A 14,777-nucleotide genomic window follows, 5' to 3' on the forward strand; every position below is an offset into this window, starting at 1 on the left:
CAGGTGTGTCTAGTTAGTTTCTCCCCTTGTCTGCTGTGTATATAAGCCCTCAGTTTGCATTAGTTCTTTGTCCTGTATTGTCTTAATGTAGCGAGTGTTCAAAATAGTTTGAGTCGCCTGTGTTTAGACTATATTATATATTAGTATTTCCTCATCTGTGGTGACTAGAACACAGCTGTACCCTGACATTTAGTCGGAGAAAGGGTACACATGAATATTAATTAGGTCACATTAAAATAATTTAACAGGATCTTTTACTGTTTTAATAAATATAGACAGCAAAAAGAGGAACAATGTCAATTGTTAGGCCACACTTTTATCATGTTTATAGTTTATTTTTGTGTTCAGATTAAATATTAAACAGGTCCAGGAAAAAATGTAGGCCTTTCTGGAAAGGGAGGGATTCTCTTCAGGGATTGAGGTTTGGTAGAATCATCACAGAGAGGATTTGCTTCAGAACACCTGTGGAGGTTGAACAGGGTTGAATGTACTTTTACAGTAGCTGCAGAGAATGGAAATGGTTTGATTTATGAACATTTTAAGTACTCTGGGAAGGAAATGTTTTCCTACAAAAAGTATTTATTGAATTGGCTCCATACGCAGCGATAAGGATTGAAATCAGGCTTTTGGTCTCAGACAGGTGAAATGGCTATATTTTTTTATACTTTTACTGCAAATCCAGTGAACAAAGAAAGAAATTAGGTATATGGTGATTATTGAGTGTGGAGATTATTGGTATAAAACAAGATAAGTATTTCAAGATAATAACAAGATAATAATTCATACACACAAAGACATTTATACAAATGCATATGCACTGCAAATTCTACAAGATAATTCATTTTGTTCTTAACCATTCCAGACGTGAATACACACACACTTTTCCAGAGAGAAGTTCCAGGGCTATTCCAAATTGTCTGACAAATGTCTGGGTCTGGCGGGTTTTGGAGGGAGTTTTGTCTGTACTAAATATAAACCAGCGTCAGGGTGTGGGCATGGAAAAACAAAACATGCTGACGTTGGGGCAGTGTGGTGTGACGTCGACAAGCAGCCTCAGTGTGGTCACAAAACCTTATTTTAGTGGATATATGTATGAAGGTTTCATTATAGTTATGGGTACTGATATGTGCATGCAAATAAGTGTGAGTGTGTGTCTTTGAGTGTGTGGAGTGTATATGATCCTTGAAAGTCTATTGTCTGACCGCAGTGTAGCACCCTTAGTTCTGTGTCATTAAACAATCTAGCAATTACTCTCCTTTGGCACCAAGGCCTGTTATTCCCAGGCCTCATGAGAAGCAGTACAGTAGCGTATCGTCCTTTGTAGGACTTTGTGGTTGACCAGAGCGAGTCCTTGTGGAGCTCCACATTGCTCCCTGTGGTAAATGTCTGTGAAAATACCTGTTACATCATTGGCTACTGCCAGATTGCACAACAAAGGCAATGTCTGCGATATTGCAAACAGATGCAGACATACAGTATACAGTATACACTACATTGCCAAAAGTATGTGGACACCCACTTCTAATTAACAGCTGTTCTAGTAATTCCAGTGAAGATAAATCTTTATACTAAACATTATAGTGACTTTCTAGAGAATTGTGTGCTTCCCAATTTGTTGCAACAGTTTAGGAAAGGCATTTTTCTGCTCCAGCATGATGATGCCCCAGTGCACAAAGCGAAGTCCACAGACAAACTGATTACTGAGTCTAGTGTTTAAAGACTTGTCTGGCCTGCACAAAGCCAAGACCTGGCTTCCTTTGGGATGATTTGGACACCCTTGTGTCTGAATAGGAACAAATCCTGCTTCCATGTTCCAGCATCTAGTGGAAAGCCTTCTCAGAAGTATGTAAGCTGTTATAGCAGCAAAGAGAATATACAGATGGTTTTGATATTAAATATACAAGTACATGTTGATGTCCTCTTACTTTTATATTATATGACATGTATTGCACACTACTATTCCAAACGTCTTGGGGTCAGTAAGATTTTATTTTTTAAAGATGTCGCTTATACTCACCAAGACTGCATTTATTTGATCAAAAAGTACAATGATGCCTTGTGAAATATTATTACAATTTAACAGCTTTTTTTCTATTTTAATATATTTTAAAATGCAATTTATTACTGAGTGCAAAGCTTCATTTTTCAGCATCATTACTCCAGTGTTCAGTGTCACATGATCCTTTAATAATTATTCTAATATGCTGATTTGGTGCTCATATTTTTGTGAAAACCATGATACATTTTTTTAATCTTTACATCATTCTATTCTTTGATGAATAGAAAGTTTAAAAGAACAGCATTTATTTGAAATAGGATTTTTTTTTAAAGTCTTTACTGTCACTTTTGATCACTTCAGCATCCTTGCTAAATAAAAGTATTTCTTTTGAAAAAAATCCACTGTAGTGTATATACTGTAATGTGCTGTTTCCTTGCTTATATTAAGTTATTTATTTGTTTATTTTTCTTTCTCAGGAGGCTACCTGAATATCTCCAGTACTCACTCATCTGGTGATGTATTTCCTGTGGGAGAAACTTCAGTTTACTACACAGCCACAGACCCTTCCGGCAACAATCGTACTTGTGAGCTCATCATTACTGTACAAGGTATGTTAGCGTGAACTTTGCATAAACTTTCTCCTTGTTGACTAAAAAGTTTATTCCACAAAGCATGCTACAATCTATTATTCTATCTAGTTTGTTTCATGCCAAGATTTTTCCTTAAAAAAGAATGTGTACTATGCTTATAATCTGTCTTTGGATCTGTCTAGCCAGTTAAGCTAAATGCTGTGAATTTTTCCAGATTACACTGTTCCTATTTAAATAAACTAGTTAATTCACTGGCACTCAAGGATGTTTCTAACCTCAGGTTCAACCTGTGAGAAGCCATTTGTACCAGTGAATGCGGATTTCTCATGTGCCAAGATGGAGGAGGGGATGAACTGCACTTTGATATGCAGACAGGGTTATAGTCTTGCTCAGGATGCTGTGCACAGCTACTTTTGTGCCAATAATGGAATCTGGGAGCCGCCCCGCTCACCAGACAGACCTGATTGCTCCCGTGAGTATTGCTTCAGTGTTACTCAACATTCGTCTTTCATTTTTGCTCTACTGTTCATAATTTCCTCTTTCCACAACACGGATTTATACACATACTCTCATACACTGTGCACAAACAAATCTCTTGATTTTTATGCTTTTCTTTGAGTTTATGTAAGCATTTTGCTCTATGTATCTCCTGTGTACAGTGAACAGAATTGCCAACAATGGCTTTAAGCCCTTTGAGATGCTGTTTAAAGCATCCCGCTGTGATGATCTTGACTTGCTAAAGTCCTTCACGGGAGAGTTTTCAACTGTTCTTAAAGATATGGTGAGATCTGACACATAGACATACACATATACTGTGGCCACATAATTTTTATCTTGTTAACCCTCATTGTATTTTTTAACAATAATCATAATCCCACAGGTCCCTAACATCTGCGGTGGAGATGTCAGCTGCAAACTGGAAATGAATTTACCTGGACAGTGCCTAGAGTATAACTATGACTATCCAAATGGATTTGCTATTGGTAAATAATGACATGCTGATGTGGAGTGACTTTATCTTTTTCACCAGGCAGTGTTGTTATTGTTAACTACACCTAAAACTATTAAAAATCTGTAATTTTGGTAATTGAAATAAAGCTAAAATATAATATAATATTAGATTAAAAACTTTAAACTTAAACAAAAATTAGAAATGTTGATTTGGAAACTACCTGAAATAAGTTTAAGTACTGAACATACTAAGTACTAAATAAATTGCTAAAACTAAAACTGCTAAATTAAAAATATACACAAACTAAAACTGAAAATGTAAAAAAAAAAAACTAAATCAAATTATTTATAAACATTAATAATAGTATACATTATTACGGTAATACTAAAACTGTCACCAGGCAGTAAACCAAGTTTTGACTGATTGTTATTTCCTAAAGTGCTTCCTTATCCTCAAAAACCACCTCAACCAGGCAATTTCCACTACCTGGTGATAAATTGATCCATTAGGGAGCCAAAGAGCTGAGCCTGCATGAATAACAAGCTGAAATTTTCAGAATGTTGTTTTGGTCATTTCTTAAATGCTGTTCTACAATAAAGTGAGTTAATCCTACTAACTACAAAATCTATCTGCTAGATCAAACAAATAATATGTTTCATATTTTGGGGATTGTCTGTAATGGTCATATGTTAGCAAGAAGTTATTTTAATATCACCGAACCATGAGTGTTTACATGCATCTTATGCTGCTTATGCACCAATTAGTAGGGATGCACCGATACCGATACCAGTATCGGCCTATTAAATTTAATCTAACAGCAAAAGACAAAGAGAAAACCACTCATTGCTCTTGACTGGTTGAGCCCTGCTGGAGCTGCTCTAAATATTAACTGTACTATTAAATTAAAGATAAAATATAATAGAGCAATAATATGAACAGTAACAGTAGCTCCTACAGTACGTTTTAACAGGCATAATTAGGCATGAAAATAACTGAAGAAAATATCTATTTGCTAAGCCAATTAATTTGGTTCATATTCTTTTGGTTTCTTTGCCCAATATTTTTAAAAATTAAAAATGCATTGAAAATACAGGTATCGGTACTTGGTATTGGCAATAATAAACAGTTCGGTATCGGTATTGGACTGTAAAAATTGGTATCGGTGCATCCCTACCGATTAGCAAAAAATATGTAGAATGGTTTAGTGAAAAACCTTTTTTTCCCCCCCTTCTCCTCAGGTCCTGGAGGATGGGGCAGTAATTGGGGCTCTCAGAATGGTCAGGACTATGCATATTTTGACACTGGTTTTGCTCCAGAGCACCACTTACAGCAAGATGCTTCATCACAGCATGGCTATCACATGAGGACCAAACGTCATCGGAAAATCTCTGGCCCTACCAGAGAGCAGAAAATACAAATCCATTTCAACATCACAGGTAGAGAAATACCAACTTTTGGGCTAGTTAGGCCCTGTGTTGTTATTGTACCTGTTGATAATTAGGCTGCATTTACACTGGCACAAAAAAATATTTTTTTTTTACTTGCATCTGATAAAGATCTGAATTCGTTGCACACGTGTAAACACAGAAATCCGTTTTTTCGCATCTGTTTTAAGCCACTTCCAAATGTGGTTTCAAATCAGATACATATTAAATATCTGGACATCTGACCTACGTCTAAACACGTATATCTGATTCCCTTTGGAATTCCATGCCACCACAAGGCGAGGGCAACACGTTTTCCCACAAAGATAGCTTTTTAATGTCGTATTATGAAGCAGACGTGCCTGTATGCACTTGCACTAAAACTCATTTTTTTATTGAGGTGGAAACTTTATATATAGGTAAGAAATTGTGCACACATAGAAACATTCAGGAGCATAGAAACTGAGAAACATTCAGGAGCATAAATACTCATTCATTTAAATAAATGTAATCTTATTGCACTACTTTATTTCACTTCAGAATTCTAGATCTAACGAGCCATAGATAAAATAACAAACGAAAATTCCTTTTATTTTCCGGTCTATATCCGTTTAGTCAGATTTTGCGCAGCAAACATCCATGACAGCTTTAACTTATCCATGCTGGCAAATAATTGTGGTGCCACCCGATGTGAATTATATAAATAATTTTAGTACGGCTATTCAAAACCCATTCAAAAAACCGCCTAAGGTCAAAACATCTGATTTGTGCATTCAGGCTTGCAGTGTAAACGGAGCCTTAGTTTTACTCCCAAAGCCAGTTGCAACTTCTCCCAACACCATTCCTTTTTCCCAGCAAGCATCCCACTGCCCTTGTCGAGGAATGACTCTGCGGAAATGGTCAATCAAAAACGTTTACTGAGGGCACTTGAGCAGCTGACCAATCGGCTTAAGCGGACATTGAGCAAGCAACCGTTCTCTACCTTCCATGTGTCATCAGAGATGATCGTAGCGGACCCCAAATCATTGGAAAGTAAAAAGGCTGCACTATACTGCCGGCCAGGGTCTGTTCTCAAAGGCAGGGTGTGTGGTGAGTTTGAAAATGAAATACACATTCAACAGGACACATCTGATATAGATTCAGGAGTGAAAGATGTGACAGGCATTTAAAGCCTTTTTTTTGGGTTAGTGTGAAGATCTGTGAACGTCTGGAAAACATTTGTGGTAAACTGTTGCATTTTCTGTAAATTTGCCACAAATTAACTGCAGTTTTACCACAAAAAAACTGGTTTGCACAGTGCCATCCAATGGCAAATGAATTAGCTGCAACGAATGCACCATTTTGACCTCCCTGTTGTTTTTGACCCATAGTGCAATGTCCAGTAGGGACCTATTTCTCCCTGGAGTATGCTGAGTGTGAGAGCTGCTGGAGAGGGTCATATCAGGATGAGGAGGGGCAGATGGAGTGTAAGTCATGCCCGGATGGCTTCTCCACTCCATACCTCCATTCACGCAGCCTGGCAGAGTGCAAAGGTAATCAGTTAGCTGTCTATATGTTTGTTCTTAAATCTACTCATCACTCTATTCCATTCCAGCAGAAGACTGCTTATAGATGGGATCTCTAAGTGTGTCTCTGTCTTTGTATGTGTGCATACCTGCATGTGTGTGCATGTTTCCAGCGCAGTGCCAGCCTGGCAGCTCGTCATTAACTGGGTTGGAGACGTGTGAGTCCTGTCCTCTAGGGGAATACCAGCCAGGTTTCGGCTCTCAGGTCTGTCTGTCCTGCCCTCCTACCACGACCACTGTCAATAGAGGGGCTATGGATGTCAATGAGTGTGGTGGTGAGATGTAACAACTGAATAAATACCTAAGAATTATTTAAACATACAAGACTAAATAAAAGACTTATTTAGGGGAATAGTTCCATTTGGTTTCTAAATACATTTGGTTTCTCTTTCTCTCTGTCTTCCCAGTACCATGTTCCGCGGGTCATTTCTCTCGTACTGGTCTGGTTCCATGTTACCCATGTCCCAGAGATTATTACCAGCCTGAGGAAGGCCGTTCCTATTGCCTCTCCTGCCCCTTTTACGGTACCACCACGATAACCGGAGCCAAAGCCATCCAACAGTGCTCCAGTATGTGTCTTTTCCTTAGTTCTCTTATTTATATTAAAGGGGACCTATTATGCCCCTTTTTAAGAGATGTAAAATAAGTCTCTGATGTCCCCAGAGTGTGTATATGAAGTTTTAGCTCAAAATACCCCACAAAGAATTTTTTATAACATGTTAAACTTACCACTTTTTGGGGTTGAGCAAAAAAACGTGTCGTTTTAGTGTGGTCCCTTTAAAAGCAAATGAGCTGCTGCTCATGGCCTAAGAGGGCGGAGCTTCAAGAGCTGATGCTCTTTACTGATGAGTTTATGAAGTTTATTGTACATCACACAAAACATGAAGCGTACGTTATCACTCCAGAAAATCACCATAAGAGCTGAATAAAACACAGTACAAGAAGTGCGCATTAAAGTCTTTTATCTATAAACTCTCCCTTGCATTATCATTAACATACAAACCGAATTACACAAAAGCACTCGTTACAACTAACAGTAAACAAATATATACAGACCTTATGCCTTTTCGGGGGTGCTTAATAAACTGGTAAACTTTATATCCGCAAAACAACTCCGATGGACTGTAATAAAGCGTGCGCGCTCTCTCTCTCTGCCGTGACCAGTATCGAGAGGATCGCGTACAGTTTGTACTGACCCATCCTTGAGTAATAACTTCAACCACGGTGTCCTCAGTGACTCAGATGGCGGAAGTCTATGGAGCCTCATATGTTTGTTGGTCCAACAACAGAACATTTGTAATGTTTTTTGGCACAGACATTATATATCTCTAGCTGATACAGCGAGTACACAGAAATGGCGGACTCTGTGCTTCTCACTCAAGGGTGTGTCTATGCTAACAGGGCAGATCGTCACCAGTCATGAGCGGGGTTTCCCTACTTTTACGTAGGAGTAGGGGAATATCAAACAGCATGAGGGAATGAGCAATGAGAGATTGAAAATGATACATGGGGATTATAAAAAAAGTATTGGGTCGATTTTTACAATTATAGGCTGGTTGTTTACACACACTGTGGACACACATCTGTGTTCAAACACCTTAAAAAGTGAATTTTGCATAATAGGTCCCCTTTAAGTACACTAAAGTTTGTGGTCAGTGATTTCATCTCTTATGCTCACCAAAGCCCTATTCGGACGGTAATTGTTTCTCATAGGGATGCAAGGTATTTTCAACATTTACAGGGGCTAGTCTGTGATTTTTTTTCATCCAAATCCAGAATGTCAGTGTTTTTCCTCCCACCACCCACATAAAAATCCCCGGCCAAATTTCCTAATGTTTTTTGACAAGCACCATGGTCGTGTGGTAATTTAATTGCCATCCAAATTCTCATCTCTGAGTTTACAAGAGGAGATCAAGTCAAAATTCACAGTTTAAATCCTTTTTGATCACTATAGAACACTATGATAACTGTTGCGCTTCACTGTGTAACGCACAGGCTGTATAAACACAAAGATGAAGATGAGAATAAACAGGTAGTCTTTAATAATCCACACAGGTACAATCCAACAATGAAGCAAGCTTGTCCAACACAGCCGTAATCAAAACGAGACCAGACAAAGACACACCAATAGAACTGAACTTAAATACACAGACGATTAACTCAAATGACAAACAGCTGTGATGATTAGTGCAGTGTCCATGGTGACGTATTGTGGCAGAAAAATAGAACAAAGGAACACATGTGATTAAAGAAAACAAACTTAAAGTCCATGAAAACTAAGGCAAACTGAACATGACTGTGACACCCCCTTCCGGCAAGGCGCAACCTCGCGCCTTAGAGAAGAGATGAAGAGGATGAGGGGATGGCGAAAGGGTAGGCAAAACAGTCAAGAGGACACAGGAGGATGTGCTGGAGGTGGGCGGCCGACCGGGAGGAGGTGGAACACAAGTGTCCAGGGTGGTGCAGATGGTGGTGAAAGCCATGGAGGAGCCTTGAGCAGAGGAAGATGGTCGCTGACCCAGGCCACAGCTGAGACTGCGCCCCATGGCAGTGTCGCAGGAGGGAGGAGCCATGGAGAAGTTGTCAGTGACTCCACCATGGGGACGACTGGAGGTGACAATGACGTGGAGGTGGAGCCCACTTCCATAACCTCAAATTCCACTAGCACTACCTCGGCAACAGATGGTGCAGCCGGTTTGCACACCTGGTCAGACTCGCGTTTCTCAGGCTCTGTGGTGATGTTCTGCTCGGTCGCTCTCGTTAATTCTGACTTGAACGTCACGGCGAAGTCCCTTTTGCGGTCTGCGGTGGGCTCATGCTGCCAATCCCCGCAGTCTGGGTGGTCTTGGCTGGGCACTGGGTAGCTAGTGGGGCTGGTGTCATCGTCGACAATGTCCACTGTGAGCGGTGAATCACAGGACACCAGCACCCACTGTACGTATCTGGCGAAGTTCCCTCAAGGGCCTTCCCCGGACATCTGCTCTTTGGTGGCGGTGTTGAGGCCGGCATACAGGAAGCTGCAAAGGCAGTTGTCCAAGAAAGACATAGCTGGCACGAGGCTGAGGAATTCCTCCAAATGTCGAGGGAGTGGTCCTTCTGCTCAAGGCATAACAGTTTGACTGCTGCAAAGTGGTCCATAATGCAGAAAGAAACCAAAAATATGTAAACACAAAAATACAAACAAAAATGCTTCAACAAAACACGCCGCTTATCTTTTTCTAGGTCTGGTCTTCTATAACGCACAGGCTGTGTAAACACACACAAAGATGAAGATGAGAATAAACAGGTAGCCTTTAATAATCAACACAGGTACAACCAACAAAGAAGAAATCTTGTCCAACACAACCATAATTGAAACGAGACCAGACAAAGACACACCAACAGAACTGAACTTAAATACAAACAGCTATGATGATTAGTGCAGTGTCCATTATGATGGATTCTGGCGGGAAAATAGAACAAAGGAACACATGTGATTAAAGAAAACAAACTGAAAGTCCATGAAAACTAAGGCAGTCTGAAAATGACTGTGACACACTGTAATTTGCATGCATTTTAAATATGTACACTTTTATTACTGAAATGCAGGGAAATATTTACAAGAACAATATTTCATCACTGCTCCACCTCAGTGAAAGGAGAAAGGAAAAAAGCATGTAAACAGTTGAAATGGGCCATTACGGCAATGCAATTTTAAAGTGTATTATATACAACTATATACATTGAAAATATGGGCTTAAACCAAGCGGATTTATGTAAATAAGAGGCTGCATTAACTTATGTCTGCTAATTTCCATATTTTTAAAATGACAGCCATCATTTTTAGATAAAATGCAAGACAGAAAACCATTTCAATTGTAGCGTGTCTATCTTCCTATTTTTAAACAGGAGATTTAAATAATCACATAATAAATAGGAAATTATTTTCGTATTATTAAAATAAATATGAATTTATTTGTATTATTCCAAGCATATGACATTTTATTTACAGCAGACAATCATGCGACCACGTGAGCAGTGCATTCCCGGGTCTTAAGATCACTAAACTCGCTCCTCGCTCGATCAATAAATCGCCATCTGAAAGCATAAGTTTCATCACTGAGGTGCCATGCAAATTTATTTTTACAGATGTCCATGTGAGAAACAACAACCGTCCAATTAGGGTTCAAGTCTGCATTTATTTGATCAAAGCAGTGCTTGAAATGGGCCGGACTTCTATATTTTAATTTGTAGCTTTCTTACTTTTTCTTGCCTACCAGCACTTCTCACATGTTGCCGGTACTCTGACCGCCCCGCCTCCTGAACGCAATTTCAACCAATGTGGACCCCCCATCCCCACCAACCCAGCTTATTATATGTACTCTAACTTGGTTAGAGGAAGTATTTTAACATAAAAAAATGACACGCTTCACCTTTAATGTGTTATAAAGTGTTGTTTGTGCAAGACAATGGTGTGCAGAGGGTTTCTTCATTCATTGACCAGTGGAATATATGGACCATTTTCAGGCTTTGGGTAGGTGTGTGAACGATTTGCAATGAGAATCCAATGCACATAATGGAATCTGATTCTCTGTACACGCAGGGAAAAAGTGCATCAGTGTGGAAAAGATGAGGATGATGAATGCCTTTGGAAAATGTTTTCCAGTTTTGACAGCAGAAATTCTCCTCTTTCACATCTTTTTTATGTGTATGTTGTGCTTATTCTGTCTGTTTCATTTTCTCATTTCTGTCTCCTTGTATTTTTTTTCCCTCTTTTCTCTTGGTCTGACTCAGGCTTTGGCTCTAGTTTCCTGCCTAAAGAGGAAAGTGCAACTACAGCGCCAGAAGTGGTTGTGAGAAAGGATTATCAAGCCAGTAGCCAGGTGAGTCTTCTTCTTACTTTCACCGGTTGGTACCTGAATCTGGAAATCTTTGGAACTTTAAAATTTGTTCCTGGTATGTTTGGATTACATATAGTGACCCTAAAATGTATTTGGACACTTAAGTCACACCACTAAATGTATGAATGCCATTTTACTAAATACCAAATAACAAGTGTTTTATTTTAAAGAAAGATGGCACAAACAAAACATCAAACAAAAGCATGGGCTCATATTTGTGTGAACTTGAGAAAAACTAACATTATATAGCCATTAAATAGTTAATACTGTAGTTAAATAGTTAGTACTGAAGAAAGTTCTTGCATCATCTGTTTGAAGATGCCAGTAGGTTTTCTATCTTATTATTTAATGCAATGACATGTCTTCAGTGAATAGTGTTTATAACTTTTTGTTGGTGTCACAGCATCCCCTGGGGGCTGGAGTAAAATAGCTGAAAATGTAGCTATACTTTCTCCCGCAGATGTTCCATGAATGCCTCCTGAATCCGTGTCAAAATCAAGGCACTTGTGAGGAAGTCGGGGTCGGATATGTATGCACCTGTCTTCCGGGATTCACAGGTTTGGCATGTTATATAATCATAACTCACATGTAAAAACCAGCTGTTAAATTCAGCTTGCTTAAAGAAAACAACATTTTAAACTTTTATAGTTTACTTATGTACTGTTTTCTCAAAATATCTGTTGTGCTATGTTCTGCAATGTGTGTCTGGTATTACACTATATTATTTTGATAGATTTACCTTAGCCTCTGTGGTTGAGTTAATCACTGCCAATCACTGTCCACTTTTTTTCCCATTTTCCGAATTCATTGCCCTACAGGAGCCAAGTGTGAGAGCGACATTGATGAATGTGATTCTGCTCCTTGTCAAAATGGTGGCTTATGCAGAGATGGCATGGGAGATTTCCAATGTCAGTGTCAGCCTGGGTTTGTAGGTATGAGAAAGTCCACTCACATAATCTGACAGCTCAGCTTCACACTGGGGAATCCCAATAGAACTGCAAAAACCAAGTTGTAGGATTGAAATGTTTGAGGCAATTAAACCCCAACCCCAAAATTCCTCTCTGTTGAAAGTTTCCTTTAGTCTCACTATTGTGATGGATTTAGCTGTCTCTGAATCTCTCGAGTCTGGCAGTGAAACTACACAAGCTCTCATTCTCAGAACCTTACAACACTTTTCCATTCAGGCCATTGTCTCTCCTCTTTAAAACGTGGCCATGATTAAGCATGTGGCTGCCCTAGATATGGTGAATTTGAATTGAAGCATTTTTGTTCCTTTTTGAATCTATGTATATGTCTCGGGTGTTTATCCAAGGTGGCAAAAGAGACACATCTTTACAAAAAAATTGGAAAAGAAAGTACAATGATAAATCAAAACAAATATTATGAAATATGAGCTCAACATTGACAAAGTAGGAAAAAAAGTTTTCAAGATTTACTGTCTTAAGTCTGTTTGCATCCAATTGGCCTTTTAAAGATAAAATAGTGTGCATAATGATGTCATCCTTAAAAAGTTTTGGTGTATTGCAAAAGACATCTGCCCTTGAGCTGCTTCCATACATAATTATGTGCAAATTATCTTCCTTTTGCGTTCTACATGTTCCCAAAAAATGTAGAGAGTACCATGTATTGGGACCATTAAATAAGTGGCCCTAAAGCATGCCATGAATGTGAGGGTGTAACAGCAGAATAAAGGCGAAAAGTGAGAGGAGGACCTGCCACATTAAATTAACACAAGATCTTGAAGAGACTGTGATATGACTTAGTTTCAGTAGAAAACATGGCAACATGAATTATAATAGAAATAATGTATTGGTTGCTTGTTGATTGTCCCAAGTATCAGGTTGTTCCATATGTCTTTGTGTGTGTTTATGTGTCTGTTTTGTCTCTGGTAGGCTTGCTGTGTGAGGCAGAGGTGAACGAATGCAGCTCTTCTCCATGTCAGAATGAAGGAGTCTGTGTGGATGAAGTGAATCGCTTCACATGTAGCTGTCCAGATGGATTCACAGGTCAACCTCTGCCACACCTCTTCACTTGCATATATTGTCAAATATAGTATAATACATTGAACTGAATGCTCTTAAATTCTAGCGCAGTAATCAATGGGTTTCAAGGAATAACTTTATCATTTACATCTAGGTCCACGTTGCGAGTTGGAAATAAATGAGTGTGCTTCCAGCCCATGCCAAAACGGAGGTGTTTGTAAAGACTTGGAGGGTGGGTATTTCTGCACATGTCCTCAGGGCTTCAGTGGTGACAATTGTGAGGTTGATGTCGATGAGTGCTACAGCGCCCCCTGTCTAAATGGAGGTACATGTGTGGATGCTGTCAATGATTTCAGGTTAGTGAGGAAGCCTTTGTGGAAACATTGCATTAGGAAGATGTTTATAATGCAATAAACCACAGACATATGATAGATAACAGACTTTGTCTCACATTTGCGATTAGGTGTGATTGTGTGAATGGATACAGAGGCAGACTGTGCCAGGAGGACATAGATGACTGTGAACCGAATTTGTGTTTGAACGGCGCAACCTGCGTGGATGGAGTGGCCGCTTTCAGCTGCCGATGCCCTCCTGGGTTCAACGGAACCAGGTGTGAGACAGGTATTGAGGGAAAGAGATGAAAAAATCATGGAAATCATCATCATCATAGAGATAAGTTTTACAAAGGCTTGTTAGAGACAGAATAGTGTCACTTTAATTGAGATGCGTTCCCAGAAAAGTTTGGAAAATTCCCACCCTGTTATACAGAATCATTTTTTCAATGATGTTTTCAGATAAAGTTTGAAGTACTGTGACAACAAACTGTAACTTTTAGAACCCAAACTACCTCCCCAGTCCAAAAAGACCATTAGAATTAAGCTACAAAAACATTTTTGAACTTTTACATCCCACAAATGAATACATTAACATTAAAGATAAATTATATCATTTATATTTGTTTATATACATTTTTTTCTATAATATTTGGTTAAAACCTAAGTAACATTATAAGTTAACCTCAGACACATTTTAAAATAATTTATGATCCCAGTGATAATCACGTATCGTCTGTTATCTTTTTTTTTCAAACAGAAATGCCCTACTCTTTTGATCTGGAGTTTGAAGTTTCTGGTATCCATGGTTATGTGATGATGGACGGTCAGATGCCATCTCTTACACAGATCACGTGTACATTCTGGATGAGGTCTTTAGACACTGTTAATTATGGAACTCCCATCTCCTATGCTGTAGAGGGAAGTGACAATGCCTTCCTCCTCATCGACTATAATGGGTGAGAGCTGTGTTTTCATTTACATTCCTCAATTTATGTGCTATGACCTGTTTAACATGTTTGCTTTATGTAAGCTGATCCTACCAACACCCAA

The 14,777-nt window shown here is 39.0% G+C and overlaps 1 protein-coding gene across 4 annotated transcripts in view; it reads left to right on the forward strand.

The window, feature by feature from the left end:
• svep1 (sushi, von Willebrand factor type A, EGF and pentraxin domain containing 1) overlaps positions 1-14,777 on the forward strand; it is an 83,554-nt gene that overhangs the window by 49,546 nt on the left and 19,231 nt on the right. For all 4 annotated transcript variants that reach the window (XM_051900670.1, XM_051900672.1, XM_051900671.1 and 1 more), the window contains exons 11-26: positions 2,476-2,607; positions 2,870-3,061; positions 3,249-3,370; positions 3,470-3,572; positions 4,780-4,977; positions 5,821-6,054; positions 6,336-6,497; positions 6,644-6,805; positions 6,938-7,099; positions 11,304-11,392; positions 11,871-11,967; positions 12,229-12,342; positions 13,303-13,416; positions 13,547-13,748; positions 13,856-14,013; positions 14,485-14,683. In XM_051900670.1, the coding sequence (XP_051756630.1) occupies positions 2,476-2,607; positions 2,870-3,061; positions 3,249-3,370; positions 3,470-3,572; positions 4,780-4,977; positions 5,821-6,054; positions 6,336-6,497; positions 6,644-6,805; positions 6,938-7,099; positions 11,304-11,392; positions 11,871-11,967; positions 12,229-12,342; positions 13,303-13,416; positions 13,547-13,748; positions 13,856-14,013; positions 14,485-14,683 (2,440 nt within the window). The remainder of the gene's footprint in view (positions 1-2,475; positions 2,608-2,869; positions 3,062-3,248; positions 3,371-3,469; positions 3,573-4,779; positions 4,978-5,820; positions 6,055-6,335; positions 6,498-6,643; positions 6,806-6,937; positions 7,100-11,303; positions 11,393-11,870; positions 11,968-12,228; positions 12,343-13,302; positions 13,417-13,546; positions 13,749-13,855; positions 14,014-14,484; positions 14,684-14,777) is intronic.

The sequence above is a fragment of the Ctenopharyngodon idella genome, chromosome 7 (genome assembly GCF_019924925.1).
Source record: "Ctenopharyngodon idella isolate HZGC_01 chromosome 7, HZGC01, whole genome shotgun sequence".
NCBI lineage: Eukaryota > Metazoa > Chordata > Actinopteri > Cypriniformes > Xenocyprididae > Ctenopharyngodon > Ctenopharyngodon idella.